Source organism: Podarcis tiliguerta (genome assembly GCF_965153285.1).
Source record: "Podarcis tiliguerta genome assembly, chromosome: 7".
NCBI lineage: Eukaryota > Metazoa > Chordata > Lepidosauria > Squamata > Lacertidae > Podarcis > Podarcis tiliguerta.
In genome coordinates, this window is record NC_139540.1 from 21,237,392 (window position 1) to 21,261,606 (window position 24,215).

The 24,215-nt window shown below is 38.6% G+C and overlaps 1 protein-coding gene across 14 annotated transcripts in view; it reads right to left on the minus strand.

Moving 5' to 3' along the window:
• ZFPM2 (zinc finger protein, FOG family member 2) overlaps window positions 1–24,215 on the minus strand; it is a 448,057-nt gene that overhangs the window by 244,120 nt on the left and 179,722 nt on the right. For 10 of the 14 annotated variants that reach the window (XM_083450430.1, XM_083450426.1, XM_083450428.1 and 7 more), the window contains 2 exons: window positions 19,216–19,374; window positions 7,210–7,311 (listed from right to left, as the gene is read on the minus strand). In XM_083450430.1, coding sequence (XP_083306556.1) covers window positions 7,210–7,240 — 31 coding nt within the window. In that variant the 5' untranslated portion in view covers window positions 7,241–7,311; window positions 19,216–19,374. The remainder of the gene's footprint in view (window positions 1–7,209; window positions 7,312–19,215; window positions 19,375–24,215) is intronic. The other 4 variants (XM_083450425.1, XM_083450422.1, XM_083450423.1 and 1 more) reach the window with 1 other exon arrangement.

The following is a 24,215-nucleotide window of genomic DNA, read 5'->3' on the forward strand; positions in this document are numbered from 1 at the left end:
AGTCAGAGGTCAGAAGTACAAAACTGGTTTTCCTGGGACATGCAGCATCATAGCTCTTTCTTTCAACATGAAGAGAAATCTTCTAAGATGTACCATAGCTTTTTTTGTTGTTGTTGTTCTTCTTAGTTTGGCATCTGTGTCCTAAACTGGAAGTAGTCATACCTCATGTTACAGACGCTTCAGGTTACGTGTTTTCAGGTTACGGACGCGGGAAACCCGGAAGTACCGGAACAGGTTACTTCCAGGTTTTGCTGCTCACACCTGTGCAGAAGCACTAAATCACGCTTTGCGCATGCGCAGAAGAGCCAAATCGTGCCAGTGTGGCGCTTCAGGATGCGGACGCTATGGGTTGTGGACGTGCCTCCATCACAGATTACGTCCACAACCCGAGGTTCCACTGTATAGAGAACCACCAAATTACAGACCACCAAAATGCAAGGGCTCTTAAAACTCCCAACCTATTTTCATAGTACAGTTTTTCCTTCAGTAGTGGATGTTTTCTCATAACCTAGCATCCTGCTTTGCACACTACAGACCCTGCAGTGGTCCCAGGCAGTGACTTGCAGATAGGGAGCAACAGGCAGAGCACCATCTCAGGACACCGTTGATGGTATTAGTGGGTGGGGCTTGCAGTGGAATGACATGTGCTGGATGTACACTCATTCTTCAAGTATCTGGACATAGCACCATTGGCAAAACCGTCATGGGTTGAAAGACTTCTGCAGAGCCCCTGCCTCCCACTCCTCAATAGCAAAATTCCAGCATTCATTCCTGGATTCCCAAGTCAAGGTATTTTAGGCCAATAGCCAATAATCTACCCAATGCCTAATAATTGATAACCCTGATACAGTATTTGTAAGTCAGCTTTGAACCAAAGAACCCCACAACTAGATGAGCACAACCAACACAGTTTGGGAGTTGTGCTTCTCCAACACCAGTCCCCATGTGGTAAACCAGTGTAATCCTATACATTGGGTTGTATCCAAGGTAAGTGCTCCTCAAAGTATACCCACTGAAAACAATGGACATGACTAATTTCAATGGGTTGTATCCAATTTAGTTCTACTTGGAGCAGCCCCACTGAAATTAAAGGAGTCAAGTTAGTAATGTCCATTATTTTCAATGAGTCTACTCTAAGTAGAACTAATACAGTCGTACCTGGGTTGTCGAACAGCTTTGTACTCAGACGTTTTGGCTCCTGAATGCCGCAAACCCGAAAGTGAGTGTTCCGGTTTGCAAACATTTTTTGGAAGCTGAACATCTGGCGCGGCTTCTGATTGAGTGCAGGAAGCTCCTGCAGCCAATCAGAAGCTGTGTCTTGGTTTTCGAACCATTCTGGGTTCGAAAGGACTCCCGGAATGGATTAAGTTTGAGAGCCAAGTTTGAGAACTGTATTGGATATAACCTAGTGGGTCTACTCCAAGTATCATTTTGTTGGATACAATCTGTTCTCTGTATAGAAGTAAGCCCCACTCAGTTCAATGGAACATGGTTCCAGATAACCGTGTATAGGATTGTGGTTTGGGAGGAATTTCAAAAACACTGATCCTATAGGATGGGAGGCTGGCTTTCAGAGAAAAACAATCCATTGAGTATGCAGCTCATGGAACCCAGCTCATGTTTCAGGGAAGAAAACTATGGCAAAATATTTTGTTAATGCAGAGTGAAGGATAGAACAAGTTTTGTCTTTGTAAGAACCAATGGTGGTTCACTGTAGTGAGCCTTGTGAGGTACGGCTCCCCTATAACTTCAAAACATTTCAATAAATGGCAGAAGGGGGCGTTAGATTGCCTGCTGTCTTCCAGTTCTTGAGATACTTCATTTAGATGATGGAAGCTGGAATTACATGTTTATGATTCAATGAGGTTCCCCTACCCTGCCCCTCTCCTCCAGTTTATCCAGCAACAGGGGTGTCAGCCTTTCTTCTTTTAATCCAGCATCCACTTCACTATAGAAGGTGTTATTTTGACTGCCTCTTGTTTCATAAAGGACTCTGAAGTCGTAGTAATTTTGGCACTTTGTTATAATTTTTCTATGACACCCCCCCCAACACACACACACACTTCCTCACATACTACACCAACACCCAGCCTCATTTTCATATGGATACAAAGCATCAGGATAAAATGATGGTTCATTATAGTGGTACAGAGCTCTTATCTTCATCCAGCAAGAGTCATTTCCTTCCCAAGATTGAAATGCAAATGTGAAAATTAATGATAACTGCATTATCTGATAGCTGAGATAATACCGATTCACCGGCAGAGTAACACACAGCCGCCCTATGATTTCCTCTGCTTCTTCACAATATTCTTCTTACTGTCAGACTATATCTATGGTTAACTGTGTTTCATGGATTTTTGTTAATTTACATCAAATAGCATTTTCCAAGATCCCATATCTACCACATTTCCCCAATCAAAAAGGAAACAAAATCAGGACTGTAATCTCAAAGTCCTTCTCAGGATTGATTTTGTAAAAAGGAGATCCTGCATTTTCAGTGTCTGTTTCCTAACTAGCCATCCTAATGTACACCAAACACTCTACCTGTTTTTCCCCTCCCTGAATTCATTTATAGCACCAAATAAAATAGTAATTTATAAAGGGCGAGAGGGTGTTGCAGAAAACCTATTAAAATAAACATTTAAAACCCAATCCCCACCCCAAATCATGTACATAGTGTACACAGAAGGATATCACCAGCACACATTTCACTAAAATGGCACACTTCATAATCCACACATGACAAAACCAGCTATTATTTGTCAGCTTACATCAAAATATTAATATGGTCTACTCATGTTTCGTTCAATTCTTCACTAGGCTGGGCATTTCTTATGAATAAATGATTCCCAGAAAATCATAATTCTTCTGCATAGAACCTCAATCTTTTAATTCAAGAAAAATGATTCAGATTGCACGTAATTCAAATCAGCAGGAAAATTCATTCCAATCCACATTTACTCAGAAGTAAGCCCCACTGATTTCAGTGGGATTTATTTCCAAGAATGCACAAGATGGCAGTCTTAGTAGCTTCTTTTACTTTTTGACAGTTTTAAGGATATCTGGGGACAGATCCTTTCCAGAGTCAATTTCCTGTGGTCTTCTGTATAGGAGCCCTCCAGCACGTCTGTTCACTCCAGCTCACTGTTAGTTTTCTGTTCACTTCCCTTTATGGCTTGTAGACAGTAGATGTTGATGAAGCAAGGTTCCTGATCATGTTCATTTGTTATACTGCCAAGTGAGACAATGCTGTCACGGGTGCACTCAACCTGAAACTGCGGAAACTGTTTGGCCTTTGGGCACTTTCTCGGTTAATACTGCCACTTTCTCTTCTGGAATTTGGCTACTCTAACTTCCCTGGTGCAACAGAGCTTCTGAAGTCTCACAGACAGCAATATATGAAATGCCATGCTGAAGGTTTGCTCAATGGCTTCGTGCATAGGTAGTAGCCAAAAATATTTAATTTCTAGCTTTACTCAAACAATTTCCCCATTCATAAATCATATAATTTACCCACCTGCCTTGAAAAGATTCAAAATTTCTATACATTCCAACATCATTTTCATTTGGAGACAATGATAACCAAAGGTTAAAGTTATACACAATTTTTTTTGTACAGTTAATGTAACATAGAAAGTAGAATTTTTCAAGTGTATTTTATTTATGGTGGCAGGAGGAGTAACCTAAAACAACAATGTCTCATTGCTAAGGAGATCTTTTTGGTTTAAAATGTTTTCCATGAAATATATTATAATATATTTTAGTGCCAAATCTTGTTTTTACATAATGCTGCAGTGCTTTGTGTGAAATATAGGCATATTTTTGTATATCATTAACAACATTATAAATAACATCATCATAATCAGATATACTGTATCTTCATTTTTGTTTGCACTATATTTTCCACCTGCTGGTTTCAGAAAATTACTGCTGGAGTTCTGCTCCTCTTCATACACAGAACACAGTAATTTGCAAAGTCAAGCAAGGATGAAAATGTGATTGAAATATAAGAGGCCTTTTTAATGAAAATGTTGTTGTTGCATTATAAATTATTTCTACAAAGAGTTCGGGCTTCCTTCACCCTTTTGAAGAGAATATTCTCCATTTTTAGACATGGCTATTCTGAGGAAATTATTGTTTAAATATGGTCACCATTATACACCTATCAGTTATGCTAATAATTACAGAATGAATTTTGACATCTTTACATAAGGCAAAACTCAACTGCATTCAAGGGAAGAGACGCCTCAGTATCATTTGAAAAACAAATCTAATCCTTTACGCTTTTTTGTTCCACAAACCAAGTTTTGCATTATTTACAGCTAATGGCTGTCTGGGTCATTCTTATTCATGTCGCTGAAACTGCCACCTTTTTCCAGCTCTGTCATGTTGCATTTGCACTGTTTATATTGTTTGTAAGAGAAAATATTAGCTTAGATTTCTGCCTAAACACGAAGCTCTTACACTTTATTGATTGCAGTCCACAGGTTTCTCTCTTAACTCTGAAGTCAATGACCAGGGTGTGTTAAATGATTTATATCAAATGAAAACTGATAAGAAAAGTCCTTGAAAACATCATTGGCTGCCATATCCATTTGTTAAACTCAACGTGCTTCTAAATGTAAGCTCAGAGTTTGAAACTAGATAATAGCTCTTTAGTTTCCAGCCAAAAAAATAATTTAAGGAAGTACTGCTACTGTCTTTAAAAGAGCAATAAACAGGCTCTAAAAGTTGGTGCTGCTTCTCATTAGAGTTTTGAAAGTTACAGGTACACTCCAAGGAAGATCTAGGGAATGATTGTACAGAAATTTGTGCTGAGCCAAAAGTTTGTTTAATGTGTGATCCTATACATGTCTACTTAGAAGTAAGCCCCACTGGCTTCAATGGTACTTACTTCCAGGTATGTGTGTATACAGTTGAACCTCAGTGTGACAACAAGTACTTATCATATCATGAAGTGACAATGCTTTCTCTTTTTAAAAAACGAAGTTGAAAATGCTATTTTTTGTTGTTGCTTATGCATCTCCACCCCAGCTAGAAAACTCCTGAAATGACTTTAGGTCATGACATTTATCCCAGAATGCCTCTGAAGCAATGCTGCATCGCCACATAGTGTCATTCCAAGAACATTTTCAAGAAAACAATTGGCAGTCACCAGATAACATTTTTTTATGCCACTGTTCTAAGTGGCTGCTAACACCACAATCCTATGCATACTTACGTGGTAGGAAGCCCCACTGAGTTCAATTGTACTTACTCTCATGTAAGTATGCTCAGGATTGCAGGCGAGGGGGAAGGAAAATTGAGTAATGCCCACCTGAAATCTTTTTTAAAAAAATCTAGCTCCCTCCCTAAGAAATGCTAACAAAACATTCCACATACTGCTTGCTAGTCTAAAGTATATCCTTTAGACTAAATGGTGATGCATGTAGAAGCAAAGACACATACAGACAGAATCTGTGGTATGATGGTTTTGATAACATTGAGCAATTGATTTGAGAGGTACTTAGTGCTTATTTAGACTCCCCATAGCCAAGTCACATAGTTCATTGGGTGAAATATGTGGCTACCAGTGACCAAGGACAGAATGGGTGGTCAGATATGTTTAAATCTGCCTTCAGATAAGAGTTCAGTACTGTCACTGCTTTGGTCATCCTGGTGGATGATCTATGCAGACAAGGGCAAAGACAGAGTGACTACATTGGTTCTTCTTGATGTCTCAGCAACAATATATACCATCAACCATTGTATCCTTCTGGACAAATATGGAAATTTTGATGCTAGGGGCACCACTTGGAGTAGGAATGTCTTAAGAAATCCAATAGGGTTGCTCATCCCTACACAACTGCTGCGACCAGAATTAGGACGGGCAGCATTGGCCACCTCAAGTGGACTACTCATGATGATTCTGCACCCTGGTTTCCCTTGTTATTTGGCCCTCACTCACACAGAGTCAATGCACACCCCTAGCAGATATAGCATGCTAACTCAAGCTTAAATCCCTGCTCAGTTTACTGATTACTGTATCCTCATGCACTCCACTAATCACTGAGATATTCTATCATGCACAAATTACACGGCTCTTAAAGGAGCTACACAGGGTGCCAATGAGCTACCAGTCCAGGTTTATGAGATTGGTTTACCTTACTTAGGTTCCCAGATTTTTGCTGCATTTCATTTTCATAATTTTTATGTCTGATGGCTATACCTTTAAATTTTGTTGTACACCACCTTAAAACCTAATGAGAAAGCTGTTTTAATATTCTGGCTGATTAATATTCTACAGTCTTTTAAATGTATGAAAAGGGAGTGTTTTGCTGTTTTGTTTTAATTATTTACTTATTTTTATCCTGTATTTTATTCTGTGAGCTGCCCTGAGATCTTATGGTGAAGGGCGTTCTATAAATATAATAAAAATAAATAAAATAAAAATGTTTAAATAAATAAATGTATTTTTCAAGCTGCTGGATAAGCTAAGACTGCTAAACAACTTTGCATGCTCAGAAATGCCATACCAATGATTATAAAAATGGCTTTGGAGGTGTTTACACTCAAGAGTCTTGTTTCACACATGACTTTTTCCAAAGTAGAATGTGTATGTTGGGTGCAAACCAGACACCATTTCAGTATAACACTTCTTCTAATATTTGGAAGAATTACTACCCATGAGGCAGTATCCAACTAACAGGTCCCATCAGCGCAAGGTTACCACTTATGCAACTTGAGTCTCCATCCCTTTCACCCATGCGCATGCTCCATGCCCTCCTGAAAACCGTTCTGGGGAGTTGGGGGAACCCTTGGACCAGAATTAGGGAACATGCAGGGAGAGGAGAGGGGAAGAAGTCCCATTGCACAAGTAAAAATCCTTGCGCTGATGGGATGTTTACTTAATGCTACATTGGACAGATCATTGCCTTTTGGTATTGACCCCGAAATCTCTACCTAGCAAATATAAATAAATAAAGTGCTAAGGAAAGAATCTTTTGCTATATATTTTCAATTACATAAAACTTTTGTTTTCCACTTTTCATGGAAATGAAAGTAGAACCCCTTTATCTTGCTACTCACCTATGAAAAAATCCAAGAAAGGTCCTTGCAAAAATAAAATGATATGCAACATTCACTATGGTCAACTGGCAAGGTGGAGGGAGCATTGAGTCTTGCAGTGCTGGCTGTTCATTTATCTATATAGCAATATATTCCTACCTGGCCCATCCCAGTCTTCTGTTTCAAGCATAAGTGGTCCAGGTTTCTCCAACCGTGCATCCCCGTCAGAATCTGCTGCTTCTTGGCTGCCCTCTTCATCACCTATCAATTTGCCAAGGAAATACACAGAATTAATATCCTCTGCTTCCTACTACTCTCTCTTTCTCCATCTTAAAGCACAAACACGAGACAATGAAATTAATCATTTTAACTGCATATTATATATATATATATATATATACACACACACACACACACACACACACACACAGTCTTTCTACTAGACAATAAAATTAACAATCTTATTTTTTAAAATAACAATATTCTAACACGTTTGCATCTAAGGAGTTATTAAAATGTCAATAAATCCTACAATACTTTATAAGAATCAAATCCCTGAAGCTTGTTCACAGCTTCAAAAGTCTATATCAGCCTTCCCCAACATAGAAACATTTAATTTGAGGGGATTTGTGGGGTAAAACCAATGATGGGCCTGTATGATGCAGATGTGGATTGGGGGAAGATTTGGAGGTGGGGAAGGGATTATGCGTTTTCTGAGGAAAAAAGGACAGCACAGATTTTCAGCAAGAAAACAGAAATCCATGAGATTCTTTAAAAATTTCCACTTCATAGGTGGGAAATACATCTAGCTCAGAAGGCAGTCCTTAGGAGATAGGTTTGAACCTTAGCACATTTTAGAAAATAAATGCTGAGTAAACTTTGTGGCCTATTAGCTGGGATTGTGTTTTACCAACAGCATAACAGAATATAGCATTGTTTGCACACAGGCAGTAATTTCCCCCCTACATATAATTGGAAGTGTCACATTTGGGGGGAGGGGGGGTCAGGATGCTACTTTGCTATCCAAAAGACACAAATCTGGAAGTCCTAACAAAATCAGATCCATTTAGGACTGAAGTTCTAGTGTCATACAGGCATTCTTCACACTACAGTAATCCATGCACATCCCCTCAATATAAGTCTCTCATAAAAAATTCTTATGCAATAGTAACTATTGAGCTTTCTTGACTGAGTATCACAGCAGCTGTTCGTCCCCCTATAATGTATTTTGCAATCGGCTAAATCTACAAAGTATTTTTTTTAACAATGAACAGTTCAGAACTGACAGGTCTAGTTTCTTGTTCACAACTGCTTATCACAGTACAGATATCATATATGTTTTCCAGGTGCTTTCTATAGTTAGGATACCTTCACAGAAGCCGCTCCTGAAAGATAAGGTCATAAAAGAGATGAAAAATGTGTGAGCTTCATACACTCATGGTTTTATCATCAGACAAGATAGCTTTCGGTAAAGGACTTCTAGTTACAAACAGAAAGCTGCCTACAAGAAGAGAGGGAAATGTGAAAAGTTTGGAATGGAGTTCAAGTTTACTCTCCCAGGAAGCATAAATGTAAAACTAAATTACCAGTATCACCAAACAGAAAATTACAGTGGAAACTCTGTTTCAAAGTGACACTACAGAGCATCATAAATAAATACATCAAATTTTGGAGTGCCATGAGAGAGCTCTCCTTTTGCTGCTGCTTTTTACATGCCCATACTATGTGTACACACTGCAGGGAACCACAACGGGCCTTAATAATATAAGAGCAAAAAGAGTCCTGCTGGATCAGTCCAAAGGTCCATCTCATCTAGCATTCTGTTTCTAACAAAAAACAGTCAGGTGCGTTTGGGAAGCCCACAAAAGGAGCAGGGCATGAAGGCAAGAGCTTTCTCCTTTTGCTTATTTCCAGCAGCTGGTCTTCAGAGGTCTACACTGATCCTTGGCAGTCTGAACATGGCAAAAAGGAAAAAAAGGAAAGACAACAATAATTTTCACAAAGTAAAGGAAATACCATGCAAGCGCCTAGTACCTGCTAAATTTACTGCCCTAAGTCAGTAAAAATACAAATAGTGCTGATTTAAAAACAATTATCAGTGAAGGCTCAAGTTATAGCCTCCAACCTAATTTTAAACAGTACAACCAAGCTAACTGAAGCCAGTTTTCATTTGGCTGGATTCATGCTAAATTTGTCACAGTTTTCAGCCTGATTTCAATAGGTGCAAATAACTTAATCCACCTCATCCCACCATCAGCAATGGTGTAACATTATCTCAGCAAAAAAGACAATGTACTATATATTCCAGCTGATTTCAGTGAGAATTAAAAAACAGCTCCTTCTATTCCGACCTATTCAGCCATAGTAAAGCATAAGATAGAGGCTACCTCTGCAGTGAGATATGGCACATCAACATCAGTATGTAAATTTCAGAGAGCTCATATCTTATATTGTATGGGTGTGGACCATGGAACTATATAACACTGGCTTCGTGTATGGGGAACTTCTCAAGTTTGGAGGTGTTCAAACACACAACTTCAGTCCCAAATGCAAAAGGGGTGCTCTTTAGACAAACAGTCAAGTGAAGCAAGAGTACAAGAAGAGGTCATTATCAGAACCCCTGCAAGTATTTCAGATCATGACTTCAGAGCCAAATCAATTTTGCAGTGAATCATGACACACCAAAAGCAGATACATTCTTGGGAGCATAGTATTTTTCACTTTAATGGGTTATTGTTTGCAATCTGCCCAAAGTTCTGGCAATGGACTTTAGGAATGATTGATTTTAATCATTTTCTAGTCTGACACTTTTGCATTTATTTGCCCATAAAACTGTCCTGTATCCACGTGAATTGGCTAATTTTTAAAGTTTCTCATGAATGAGTATTTAAATATATACTTTCAAGCATATTTTCTTTAAAAAATATGTGTTTTAAACAAATGTTGATAGAATTTTTGAACAGGACATTCAGGAGATAGGAAAGTCAGTGGAAATCTAACTACACAGTCATTTAGGAGAATCGGATTCTGTCAGTTCACACTGGAATCCACAAATATCAAATTGCTCAGGCATGCCTAAGTAATTTACAGTTCTGATAATATAAACAACGTTGCCACAACCTTCTCCATGTACAAGTCTATCTAATGGGTTTGGAAATACAGAACTGCAGGAAGTGCTCCTCTCAGAACACAGTGTTGGAATCAAATTGGGAAAAAATGGGGGAAAGGGGAGGTTTCTTGAAGTCCCTCTATCAGAAATTGAAACTTGAAAACACAATTGGAAAACTGTAGCTGCCTCATCATTTCTTCAAATGATCCACCACCTGGTGGGAAAAAGTACATTGAGATTTAAGCAGATTTAAGTGAGAGATTACGACATGTAAATAATTCCTATCTCACTCTTGGAGGTTAAAAAATTTCAGGGGTGTTCCTATGTTAGGTTTTTAGGAAGCATTACATCCACTGATTTAAGAGCTATGGGATTCACTATGATTTAAGAAGGAAAGTCCTCAAAGAAAAACATCCAGTTAGCCAACAATATATCCATGTGCGTACAGTATTTTTTGCTCTATAAGACGCACCAGACCACAAGACGCACCTAGTTTTTGGAGGAGGAAAACAAGAAAAAGAATATTCTGAATCTCAGAAGCCATAACAGCAAGAGGGATCGCTGCGCAGTGAAAGCAGCAATCCCTCTTGCTGTTCTGGCTTCTGGGATAGCTGTGCAGCCTGAATTTGCTCCATAAGGCGCACACACATTTCCCCTTACTTTTTAGGAGGGAAAAAGTGAGTCTTATAGAGCAAAAAATATGGTAATTATTGTAGTATTGAGCTGCATTTCAGTAAAACAGGGGTTCTGTTATTTTTTAATTTAATTGATTTTTTTTTTTAAAAAAATCTCTTTTATGTCAGTTCTTTTCTTAGCCATACCCAGCTCTGTCTGACAGAAATGGGACAAAAGGAGTAGGGGACGACGACTGTAGAATTGCAGGTTCTCTGCCGCACTCATTTAGCACCATTTATACCCCATATTTTCCTGCTCTTTTCTCCTGACTGCCGCCTATCACTTAGTAATTGGTGCTTATTACTTACAAAGTGACATTTCTTAAAGTGCTGGTGACAAGCAGTATGTTGCTTTTATACTTGAAGCACATAGCTTTATAGCTGCCAAATACACACAGAGAGAGAAGGGGGGTGGAGGAACAAGAACAGTCACATTCCATGGGATAGACAGCAGCCAGTATTATGCTGCCCAATGGGATTATGTGAAAACCGTACGTCAGAACTTGAAAAGAGTGTATCCAAACATGAAATCATCTTTAATACTGATCCTGAAGTATTTCACAGTTTCCTGAATGTACCCAGTTTCACTTTTGGGGATTTCCACCACAACCCTAAGATTAGATCTTGCTTATTAAATAAAAGGCCACTGAATCAAAAAGCTCTGCATGTGCCTAGTTGCACAAGGAACAGAATTGTGTACACAACTAGATTAGCCCTTCCGAAAGCTGAAGAGGGAAGCCATTTTTAGGGTTGAACTACAGTGTACATTTGGGGAATTAGGAGCTGCAGCTGGAAAAACCTCAAAAGAAAGCTCCAGTTTCTCTTGGTTCTCTCACCTGTATGCTTACGTAGCTTCTTTGAATCATATTATTTGGTATATTTACCACTACTCAGTACTCCTTCAACAGCTACACTGCCCCAGTAATTAAATTTTTATTGGATTAGGTGCTGTTTTGAAAGTGTAACTCACCCTGAGGGGATGAGGTGAGGGATAAATCAAAATAAATTAACTGCCATTAATAAATATGTCTGGTCAAAAGTTGCTTACTTTTTTATTCTAACTTGTGTGGTAATCCTGTCATAAAGAGCATTTATCCAACACCACAGATTTGATGCAACAATATTTTCCCTGATATAGTCAGTTCTGTATTAACACTACAATGAAAAAATTCTTTGGGTCAGGACTGTCCATTATTATTAAACAATATTCTAGGATTCCCCACCAGCAAGCCATTGAGAACAAAAGCATAAGGAAAAATACTTGACTCTTGGATGAAATTGGAAACAGACTACCTGGTACAAAAGTGGCTGCTAGATGAGAGCAAATTACTCTGTTCCTGTTAGTTTATAGTCCTTATCCAATTAATAGATCACTTCAAATGTATTTCTCTGCTTTTCCTTTGGAATACACCAACAAGGCCGAGAAGGGGGTCTTGTCAACTGGGCAAACCTGGACCGCCATACACACTGTCCAGGCTTGTGCCCCAGAGAGTTCAGTTTGGTGCTGCTAATGAAGCAAAACAAACATGGGAGGCAGCAGTTATGAGTTACCAGTCTCTGCAGCCACAGCAGGCGCTGTGATTCTCCAGCAGTTTTGACTTCACCCCTGGAGGCACACTCCAGTGACTCTCAAGACAGACAGATGCCAACAACCTCCAATTCAGCATTTCTGATGTCTTAAAAAGGGGGATCATTACCACACACTGCAAAAGGTCTTATTACATCTAGCTCTATAGTTCGAGTCCATTGAACTCTCATGAAGACCCAGAAGGGCATCTGGAAAAGAATCTAGATCTTGTATCACTCAGCACTTGATCCAAGATTAGGGAACTACTACCAGAATCACCCTCTATCTGACATAGAGAAGTAATTCCAATCTGAGTTCAAATGTGGAGATCAACCAAGTCCGTTCTAAACTAGACTCTGTATGTTTGTAATTCTATTTAATTCACTTACATTTACTTCTGGCCAAGGAAAACCAGAAGCAAATTCTGATGAATTCCAAAAGCTGATTTAAAACAGATTGCATTTTCTGGCTACTATCCAGATAAATTGTTTGAATGTCTATAGCAGCTCCCAGTTTTGAAGAGGCAAGTTACTTTTTTAAACTAAACAGAGGCTTGCCTCTTTGGGCATATGAGCAGTAGAGAAAACTGCAAAGGAAACCATGTTTTTCAGCTGCACATGCAGTACGTTTACTTATGTACACATATTTTTTTGGATCAAATAAACTTTCATGGTACAGACAAAATATATCAAGTAATAGATTTTGCAATACAAATCCTCAGTGTTAATATATGCGCAAACCATCGGGAATTTGATGCTGATGATTCTTTGAAAATCTTTTAAAAGTACTGTTTATTACATACATTAGCCTTTTCCTCCTTTTTACCTTCCATTGGGGAACACATGTCATCATGTATTATACACTATCTCTGCTTACCAAAAAGAATTAGTGTGCCCTTCATTTCCTTGAAAAACATACATAAAGGCTGCAGGAAGAATTAAAAATAAATAATAAAATTAAGGAAGTGCAAGCTCGAAGAAACATGAAGTATTGTCAGAAAAAGATAATGTCAATCCTGGGGGAGTTGTGGGGCCTTGTGCCAAGCAAAGCTGGGGGCTGTTCAATCACCTCTATCAGTGCTCTATCAGTGTCTACACTCCAGCCAAATCCAGAGAAAACAAGGAGTCAAAGATGCAGGTCAATAAGCTTATAGACGATTTGCAGAAACAGCTCCTCCAGCAAGGTAAAAAACAAAGTCATATTGGCTTTTCGGTTTTGGGTGGTTTTTTTATTATTCTTTCACTTTGAACTCTTTGGTCTAAGCACACCCTGGAAATGTCACTGTTATATGCAAGAAATTTAAAGAGCTGATCTTCTTAATCCCGTTAAGAAAAAAGAACAAAGTTGTCTGTAAAGACCTCCCTATTGAACTCAAGAGTGATTACTGTATGGTATAGCTGCCTTATGCTGATCCTGCTCCCAATTGCTCGAGCATTAGAAGAGCAGAAAATATGTCATTAAAGACATTGCTCGGGAGAGGGGAAATCACTATTGATTGAAAATATTTCATTAAAAAGAATAACTAGACCTTCCTGCTTATTTTAAAGCACACACATACATAGAAAGAAAAACAAGCAAATATATTAAGTATCAAAGCTAGACACAAAAGCTGCAGAAAATATTTACACATGCTCACATAAAATCATTCAACAGAAGGAAGGAGGGATACCAGGAAATCATTTCCTAGGCTGCCAAGGATTTGGTGAGTGTTAGAGACAGTGCCAGCGACAGCTCCACACAGACACAGCATGAAGGAGAAAAAGGATGCAGAAAACAATAAAATGTAATACTGGAGTCTTTTAGCAGCACTTATAACATCAGGAGCAGTGCAGTGGATCACGGGCTCCTTCTTCAGCTCCTTACAACTTGCACACAAATTCCTTCACACTTCATGCAAGTTATTTGTTATCTATATGGTTGCCCACACTGACTTCTATTAACTATAACCCCGAGTTTCCTCTTAAGCTTCCAAAATTAGGGTTTAAAACTGGTTAGAAAACCCTGGTTAAGAAGACAGAATCCAGTCAATGTTAACTATGGTTAATGTTTGTGTCAATGCATCACTTAATGAAGGCCAACTAGGAAAGAATAGAAGGCACGGCAGCCAAGAAATGTATACTCTTGTGTGTGGTTCCCTGTGTCTTAACCGTTTTTACATATGTACCAACTCGTAACCTCAGCTTTTGTTGACTCTTTTGTAAAGGCTCACTGCTGATACTCAAGCCACACTGAAATAAGGGAAAACTCACAAGATTTAATTAATCCTGCACGTGTCTGCTCAGAAGTAAGCACCCTTAGGATCAATGGAAGTTATTCGTAGGACAGTGTGTAAAGGACTGCAGCTTTGATAACCTACTCACAAAGTATGATTTGTAAAACAAAGACTGATTACATAGGTTGAGCTTCTTAAACAGCATCCTAACTATTAACGGGTAATTTCAGCTTCTCTTTTAGTATATACTTTTATGTGCCAGTAGCAGATATCTATCACCCCCCGCCTTGCCATGCTAGGTCTCATCCACCTAACATAAACTGCAAACTCTAAAACCAGAGGTTAACTGTGTCTTATACAAAAAAATTACATGGCTCATGATCAAAATATCAAGACAAACACAAATAATAAAATCAACTGAAATTAATCAGACTCAGCAAAAATGCGGTTCATATTAAATTATTCCACCAGTATTCACAGCTAGAGAGAATAGAAACAACTTATCTTACCTCCCCTCCTAAACTTTCAGAAATATAGTCACAGGTGCAGTTCCTCAGGAAGGGAAAGCTAAGTTTCACCACCCAATTCCAAATATTCTTTAAAATGCCCCTCCATTCCCCCTACCTGCACATCTGGGAGGGCATTTCAGTCCACCCTTCATCAAACTGAATGAATAAATTTTTAACCAATGAAGAAAAGAGGATCGAGCTTACTGTCAGGCTGTATTTGCCAGTATTTATACCACAGTGGCTGTTGTGGCACATCAAAATCCTCTCTGTGGCTGAATGAAACCCCCAAGACCTGAACATTCATAGACTATGGTAGCTCACCAGGCTAAGTCTCAGCCTCAAAGCTTCAGCTTCTTAGTTGGAAGTTTCCCCTGGAGTCCTTGACACAAAGTTATAAAATAATGCTAGTGCTATTTTGTGTTGTGTGTGAACTTTTAGTTATTTGGTTGATTCTTCTTTGATATGCAGTGGAGCCTGGGGCAAGGAGGTGCACTGAAAATCTAATACGGAGTTTGTGGGGAAAATGACCCAATGCACTTCAAGTGAATTTCCAAGGTCCCTTCAATAAAATTTTCAGTCTTTTCCAGAGCATTAAAAGAAAAAGAAGGGGGTGGGGGAAGGGACAATCCAGGAATGACTTTATAATACTCTCCATCTCTCAATACTTCAAAGTAGGCATTTTCTGTCACACCGCCCTCAGTTGGAAAGAGATTACTGGGTTTATGTACACTTTCATTCTTAGAAATATCCTTTCCAATTTCATTTGTAGCTGTGGCAGTGAAGGACAGTTTTACAGCTTCTTCTATGAATATTGCTATACACCATCTCCCACAAGGAGTGTGAAGATGTCAAAGACCATGTAGCCATGCATATGTTTATGTATGAAGATGCAACAGATGTCTTCAGTAAACCCAAGTTTTGGAAAACAGATGACCAACCAAAACTCTAAGCAAAAGCTTTACTGTTTGTTTCAGTGATGTACAAATCTGAAGTTCATATTTTGGGGTTTCTAATTGTTCAGAACAGCCAGAAGTCAGGAACATGACTTAAAAACTCATTTGTGCATGTGTGAAGCAATGATAGGTTCCTCTTTCATTTTCACCATTGTACCTTCCACAATCCATTTACATTACCTGTGGAAACTATTAGGGGAAGTTTCATTTGGGCATACAATGAACAATAAATAGTTTCTTTAGATTGCAGCCTAAATGAATACACATTAGGTAATAAACTCCCTAATCTATATGATATTGAGCTAACAGAAGTGCAGCCTCTGACAATGAATGGCTTAGGTGATGCCATAACAGAGAATGCTCAGCTACTGAGTAAATGACAGTTTGTAGACCAGCTTCAGTGAGGGAAAAGAAAGTTGTAAATTTGGCTAAGGACTGAGAAGATGTCTAGAATATAGGGAAACTAAGAGATAGAAGCTGAGAGGCAAGGAGGCTGAAGGACAGGTGCGGAGTATGTAATGCACTGAGATAGAAAAACCTGAAGGAAAAAGAGCTAGGAAATAACGCTTAAAGAAATGTGTGGGGTGGGAGGGAGACAGATTATTTGGGCACAAGGAGGCTTTGAGACACTTTACAGAACTCAGTATCAGGAAGGACCTGAATGTTATTGGGGGAATGAATATGGAAGTGCTAGGGAGAGATAGGATGGCTAAGAGGCATGGGGAAACAGACTGAAGAACAGACATCTCAGAAACCAATGGATGGTGGTGGGAGACATGGACTCAAGAAAGGAAGACTCAAGGATAAAGCAGATTTGGAGTAAAACAAGAAAGAGGGCACAGAAGTAATTTAAGATGTGCACTAAAGGTAAAGAAAAAAGCAGGTATAAGAAGCTTGGAGGGCTGGAAATCATGGGCCAAGAAGCCAATCAGATGTGGCTTCTACTATAACTGTAATATTATGAAATATCAACCTTCTGAGAGCAAAGAGAGCCAAAAATCCAGTGTGCAGAGTCTGAATTTTACATATCGATCTAGCTGCAGTTTCTAGTTAAACTGTTACTAGCAGATGCAAATGAAACAGCTATTTTTCTGCAAGATCTTTGCAAGATTCAGGAATCCTTTCCACCAGTGTATTTTCACTTTTCATTTATGTATTTGTTTATTTCACAAAATGTATATACCGTATGATTCTAATAAAACCTCTAAGTGGTTTTTAGAAGAAGGCTGCATTATAATTATAATATTATCATTTTCTGATAACTGCCGCCAAGACTTTAAAGAGTAGGCATAAAATCACATAATAATACAGTGACTGGACAGTAACAAATATGCCATTTTATATGGGCCAGACAATTCAACAAACTTAAAGTTTCTTTGCTCTTTGCTGCCTCAAGAAGCAATGGTCCAGCTTCAGCTTTTTAAACTGATATCTGTACAAGTCTTATGCCCATGCAGATCACCTGTCCACCCCTCCCTTCTTGGCATGCTGTGAGTGAAGGCTCCCTTGGGTTACCCATTTCATCTTATGTCACCATAGTTTACTTTTATGTCCACACTGAAAAACTATGACGAGCAGGTTCTGAACAAACCAGGGTTTGAAACTTGTTTTACATCCCCAGGAATGCATAGGCACAGGGCTCATGCTTGTCTATATTACATCTGAACTAGACCATTATTTCCTGGTTGAAATGTAAGCAGCTGGGACAAAGTAGAGTCAAATTATCATTAGAGGGGTAAGGCAATCCAATCATTATTATCTAGCTAATCAGCAGGACAAGTAAGAGAGAGTTCGAAAAGAGGGTCAGAACAGACTGACACAGCTCACGTCCAGCATTAAAGTTAAAACCAATATAATTCATTTCATTTCAGGCCTTAAGAAACCAAACACATTTTTTGTCAACTCAGTTTTAGGGAGGGAAAGAGTTGACTATTATGGACCCAAGCACAATGAACCATTGATATAGCAGAAGGAACTGGAGAAACTGAATGGCAAAACCACTCAAACAGGAGAATTTTTTATTTATTAAAGTTGTTTTAATTTATTTTTATTATTCACCTTGAACTTGTCTGAATAGGATAAAAAATGTTTCAAAGAAAGAAATAAGCCAGATTCCTTTTGTGCTCCATGTCTGGAAAGTGAAGCTATGAAGCTGTTCAAGCTTCTTTTACTGTCCTCTTTCTGAATCTTTTTCAAGACAGCTCCTCTTCAACTACGGTTAAAGATGGCTGGCTTTGAAAGTATCCATAGTTAATGTTAGCCACGCTTTATCAATCGAAATGTAACAAACCATGGTTGAGCAGAAGAGAAAGATTCCAAACTTCTGCTGCACAGGAAGAAGAGACAGGAGTGTGAGAGCTCAAGGCTTGTTGCAGCTCATTTATGTTAATTTGCATCCTGCTAAATAGGTTTAGCATGGTATGCAAATCTGCCCAACCTGTCTTTTGCTCATGGCTTATCTTTGAAAAGTTACTGTGCATCATGGAGCCCATGCCATCACCTTAAAGGAATGTTTTATAATGTTGTAATCAACAGTTCATAGGAATCAAAACCACAGGAACACAGCTAAAAAAGCATTGGACAAAATTATTTCGAAAATGCTCTGAGAAGATACTATTTTTAAAATATAATTTATTTTTGTTATTCACCTTGAACATGTTGCTACTAGTACCAAGATTTGTGACTTGATAGGTAACACGTATTGCAATTTTTTGTTTCTTAAGTCAGAATATTGTGTGGTTACATCCACACCATACACTTAAAGCACTTATACCACTTTATTTAATTAATTCAAATGACTTTTTGACTGCCAGAACCAGAATGAAATGCCTTTAAACCTAAACCAAATATGAACACATACCAGTTTTAATGTGTGCTGTAAAAGAAAGGTTCTTTGAGCCTAAGTTCAGAATCAAATAAGGCAAAATGGTACAGCAGGAGCAAATGCTAAAAACTTTGCATTGAGACTGTGCATAAAAACAGTCTTTGTTAGTCTGAAGAAGCATTTGCTTAACAAACTGTTCAGCAAGAACTGGGTACATCTGATTATGTCAAAAGAGGAATTTTTTGTGTAAAATATTTGCAAAGGAGTCGATTCAATACAAATGACTGCTGACCCAAGGATTGCTTAATACTGATTACCTTTATTACAAAAGTATTCCACTTCTTCACAGCTCAGATTCCCAGGCTCAAATTCTGCAGAAAAGCTTCCCTCCAGAGGAAAGTCTTCTTTGGAGATAATGTCATTTCCCTCCGATAGACACTCTTCTTCTTCATCCTCAACAGCATCCTCAAGGGGGCCTTTAAAGAAACCAACAACATTGTACCAACATAATGTACAAGTAGTCGCATAATAAAAGTGTAAAGTTGGACATCTGTACCTAAGGTTTCATAGAAGTAGATGATCACAGAAGTAGATGGTCTTCCATAGGTGGCTCTTCTTAATTAGCTTGGCCTTTAAAATGTTCCTTACAGTGCACGCCTACTCAGCAGCAAGTCCAATTGAGTTCAATGGATCTCACTCCCAAGTACCTTTATAGGCGTGCGACTTAAACCAACCTTATTTTTTCTAAGCTATATCAAATACAAACAACTGAAGTAAAATACTGAGGATGCTCGGGTTGGAAACGTGATCCACGCGGGATGCAAGTTTGCAACCCGCAGCGTTCGCACCCCGCGTCTGCACGTCTGTGCACGTGCGGGTTGCGATTCGGTGCTTCTGCGCATGCGCAAAGTGCAATTTAGTGCTTCTGAGCATGCGTGACTGCCAAAACCTGGAAGTAACCCGTTCCAGTACTCCGGATTTCGGCAGTCCGCAATCCGAAAAAACGCAACCTGAAGCGGACACAACATGAGGTATGATTGTATGAATGGCAGTCCTTATTTTCTGTGGTGGCCCCTCGTTTTGGGTATGCTAGCCTGGCACCTTCATTATATATATTTAGGGGCCAAGAGAGAACATTTCTCTTATCTCAGGCCTATGGCTAAATAAACAATCTATGGCCTTTTAAACTGTGGGAGGGTATTGGTTTTTTTGCTATTGTTTTAAGTATTTTTGTGTTTTGCCTGTGCTTCCTAGATGAAGGGTGCTATATAAATTAAACAAACAAACAAACAATAAATAGCAGGACCCTCACTGCCTTTCAGTGAAATACGATTGACCTCTAATCAGGGAATTCCATAGCCGTGGTGTCACCACTGAAAATATCCTGGGGGCCCATTTTTCATGCTATGCCGACTAATGGAACCACATCTCTCCCAGACTACAGATTTTGAACAATATCAATGGCGGGATGGGGGCAGGGATAAGTATACACCATCTGCTTTCATGTCAAAAATATACTTGTGAATTATCCTGTTTTATAGTACTATACTACCTCTGTATTCAATAACCAGCTAAGTATTTCTAGTATCAATGGTCTTATTTTATATTTGATAAGTAGATAGGGTACTTGAAATGAGAATCTCAGAATACTTTTGAAGACAAAGCTAAAGGTAAATAATTCTGTCAATCATGACTTTAGTCTCTAAAAACAATGATAATCAGAGCCTTCAACTTATATACACAAAAACATTTCAGGAAAGCAGACAGGCAAGACTTGAAAGAAGAAATACAACACATTCCTCAAAAGGAGGTGGAGAATGATATAATGATATAATGGAATACCCCTCTTGTATTTGAGCAACGGAATCTATCCTATTTGAAGGCTCCTTTTTCATTGTTATTTGCTACTACTTAACAAGCATTTATCTGTACATTTTAATAAAATAAACCACCAACCTGCTTACCCACATGGCAGTATGGATAATACACATTTACCCATAACTGGTCTACCCCATCACTGTATTATGTCAATGCCCAGGCATGGAAACAAAGAAACACTGAAACTGAACATTATTATTTTATATTCTAGAAAGGAATATGGTATATTTTAATGAAACTAAATTTACTATATAGTGACAAGTTGTAACCTTATATAGTGCACTTAGAGTGACATTTGCCCTCTACTTTGGGGATTCCTGTCAGTTATTCTGAGATCCCATTATTAGAATCACAAGCATTCCTAGAAATGTACACCTCTGGAAGAGCTCTTTGAAGCAGACAGGATGAGGTCAAAAAAGTGTACTTCATCTCAGTCTCCAGAGGCAAACTGATAAATCAAATTCCAAGTCCTATCAACTTTCAGGTCTACCCAAATGCCAAGTGACTAGAACAATATCTTATGCTCTATCTATCTAAGCATATATATATATATATATATATATATATATATATATATACACACCCACCCACCCATTCTGAAGTGAATGCTGGAAGCTGAATCCTCGTCTCTCTCTGAACAAAGTAGTCACAAAGTAAGTCTTAAAAGAAGGGATTCCAATGATTATGATTATGATTATTTTGTAATGCTGACACACATCTCAAGCCCATGTTATTCAGACCTTTCCAGTGTTGAGGCTCAGCACAGGCTCATTTTTACCACTTGACTATGAACCTAAAATAACTGCAGTGAGGGCATTTGGTAGTATCTGGGACCTAACCAGGGTTCTTACTGTCCACTATTTGAATTTAAAGAGGTAATAGAGGTTTGGTCAGGGAAACCCTGTGATACTCCCAATCACAAGCAGGATGGAACTCCAACTTTTAAACAGGTTCAAGGTTAAAACTATTTCTTTGCTACTTATTATGAAAAAACTGTAAATCATTTTCTCAAGTCCTTTCTGAGTTTGCCTGACAGCAGTTAACAAGGATGGGGAGGATACAGAGGTGTTCCTGGACACAGCAAATCCACACAAACCTGATGTAATTGAGCTTAACAGCAAGGCAAAAGCTATTTTTTTCTGGCCAAGGAAAATGGGAGCTATTTAAAATGAACAAGTTCTTCCTGCAGCCACTCACTTTTAACATAAGTTGCATCAGGGGATCTGTAGGAAAGAAACATTTTTATTAATTTTTTCCTTATCTGAGAGAAGAATGTTGATTTTTTTCATTTACGTTCCTTGCCTGCAGGTAGCAGACCAGAGAATCATATAGTAGAAATTTTTTTCCTTTTGATTAATTTCATTCCATGTGTTATGTTATTTTTATATATAATTGATTTCAGGTTTTGCTCATAGCTGTACATCTTTTTTATATCTCTACCTACTGCCTTCGTTCAATCAAGAAAGTTGAAGGAAATTACCTGAATTTTGTTAAGTTTATTAAAAAAAAGAGCTCTGTGAATATTTAAATTGAGTTTTGAAATGCTAATACAAGAAAGATATTAGAGAATTTTAATGGTGGGTTCCATTTGACCCACAGACTATTGAAGAAAGGGTCAAATTTTATTCAAATTATTTCTTTACAGTAAAAAATAATATATGAACCCTTTGATTTTATAAAAGTGGATTAACATTCATCCTTGCTCAATCTTTTGGCACTTTGGTACATGACAGAATTAACTGGGGTTGTGTATAAAGTTTTCAAAAGCCTTTAGATGTTTGAGTAGTTTAGAACTTTACTTTCAATAATATCTCTTCCACTTGTCTCTTTTGAATAATACTAAAAGATCTCAAATAAACTTCTATCTGCTGCTGTTTTTCCCCCTAGAGCCTGTGCCAGATGAAGCTAGGTTCACTCACAGAAAGCTATTGTAATGAAAAGAAACAGTATGTAAGAATTGTTCTGAAATACAGGTGTCAGGATGTGTTCTTCATTGCATCACTTACAATTCTCTTATTCTATTTATGATTTGTAAAAAAAATCATATTGGTGTACAAAAACAGACTTTGCAGGTAATATATTTGCAGGGAAAACATTTTGCGTGCTGGCTTGTTTGTTTTTCTTCCAAGAAAAGTGACTCAATAGAGCAGAGACAGACCAAGGAAAGCAAACATGGCACACTGCAGATATGTCTGGACTACAGCTTCCATCATTGTCGTCCACTGGCCATGCAGGCTGGAAGTTGTAGTCCAGCAATATCTGCAGGGCACTTTGTTTCCTATCTCTGACCCAGACACAGAGAGAAGTTAATTGTATGCTGGAGCAGGGGTGGCTAATATGTGGCCCTCCAGATGTTGCCGGACTACAACCTTTGTAATTATTGACTATTGGCCATGCTGCCTGTCCTACATACCCCCTGCTCAGAAAGGTAAACAGCCGATAGTTAATTCTTTATTGACAAAAGTACACTCAGCAGTTCCTAAGATGCATCAGATACACACACAAACACTTACTTCTAGCGTCTACTTAAGCTGGCATTAACTTTTCCAAGTTCATGCCTAGCGGAGCAGCTGAAGCAACATTGGAACCATGCCTCCATCCTCCAGACTTACGTACCCTCATTTGATGAAGTGCGCATGCACAACCTGAGGCTTCTCCTGCACTTCCCTCTTCAAATCTCTGGTTCTAGGAGACAGAGGAGCAAGGGAATGTGGGGGTTTGAATGCCCCATTCCTTGCCTGAACAGCCGTTTCCTCCGCTTCTGACATATCCTGCGCCCCCACCTCCATTTCTGACTGCTCAGACCCTTCCCCTACCCACCCCAAACTCCTGCCCCACGGGTGGCATCAAACTCCTTAAATCATGGGCCTCATGTCCTGGGCCAGCCTTCGACCCCCCCTCCCCAACCTCTGTAAGACACTCGTCAAAGCCCCACCAGTCCCTGTTATTGCTGGAGCCTGATGAGAGGCGGAGTTCAGTTTTAGTGAGAGAAATTAACTGGTGGGAGTTGTGGGGGCAGGGAAGGACATGGATGATTAAGAACCTTAAGATGCACAAGAAGGGAAGGATGAAGCAGAAAATGGATATGAGAAGAGAATACTATAATGTAAAAGAAAAGCACTAGAAGAGTGATTATAAAAATGTTGTGAATAAAATGGAAGTCCCAAAGAAAAGGAGAGGCAAGATGAACTAAGCAGAAAAGGGAGAGTCAGCATTTACTTGAAAAAGTGGGAAGTCTGTCTGTCTATCTATCTATGTATCATCTATCTATCTAACATCTGTTTAAAAAATCGTGAAAGGAAGCTAATCCATGTTAAGAAATATTGTTTGTTAACTTTACATATTCCCTTTGGCTATTTTAGAAAAGTAATACTAAATTTTTCAAGAGGCTTCCAATTGATACATGGTCAGGGGGAAAGTAAAAAAAATGATCCATTTA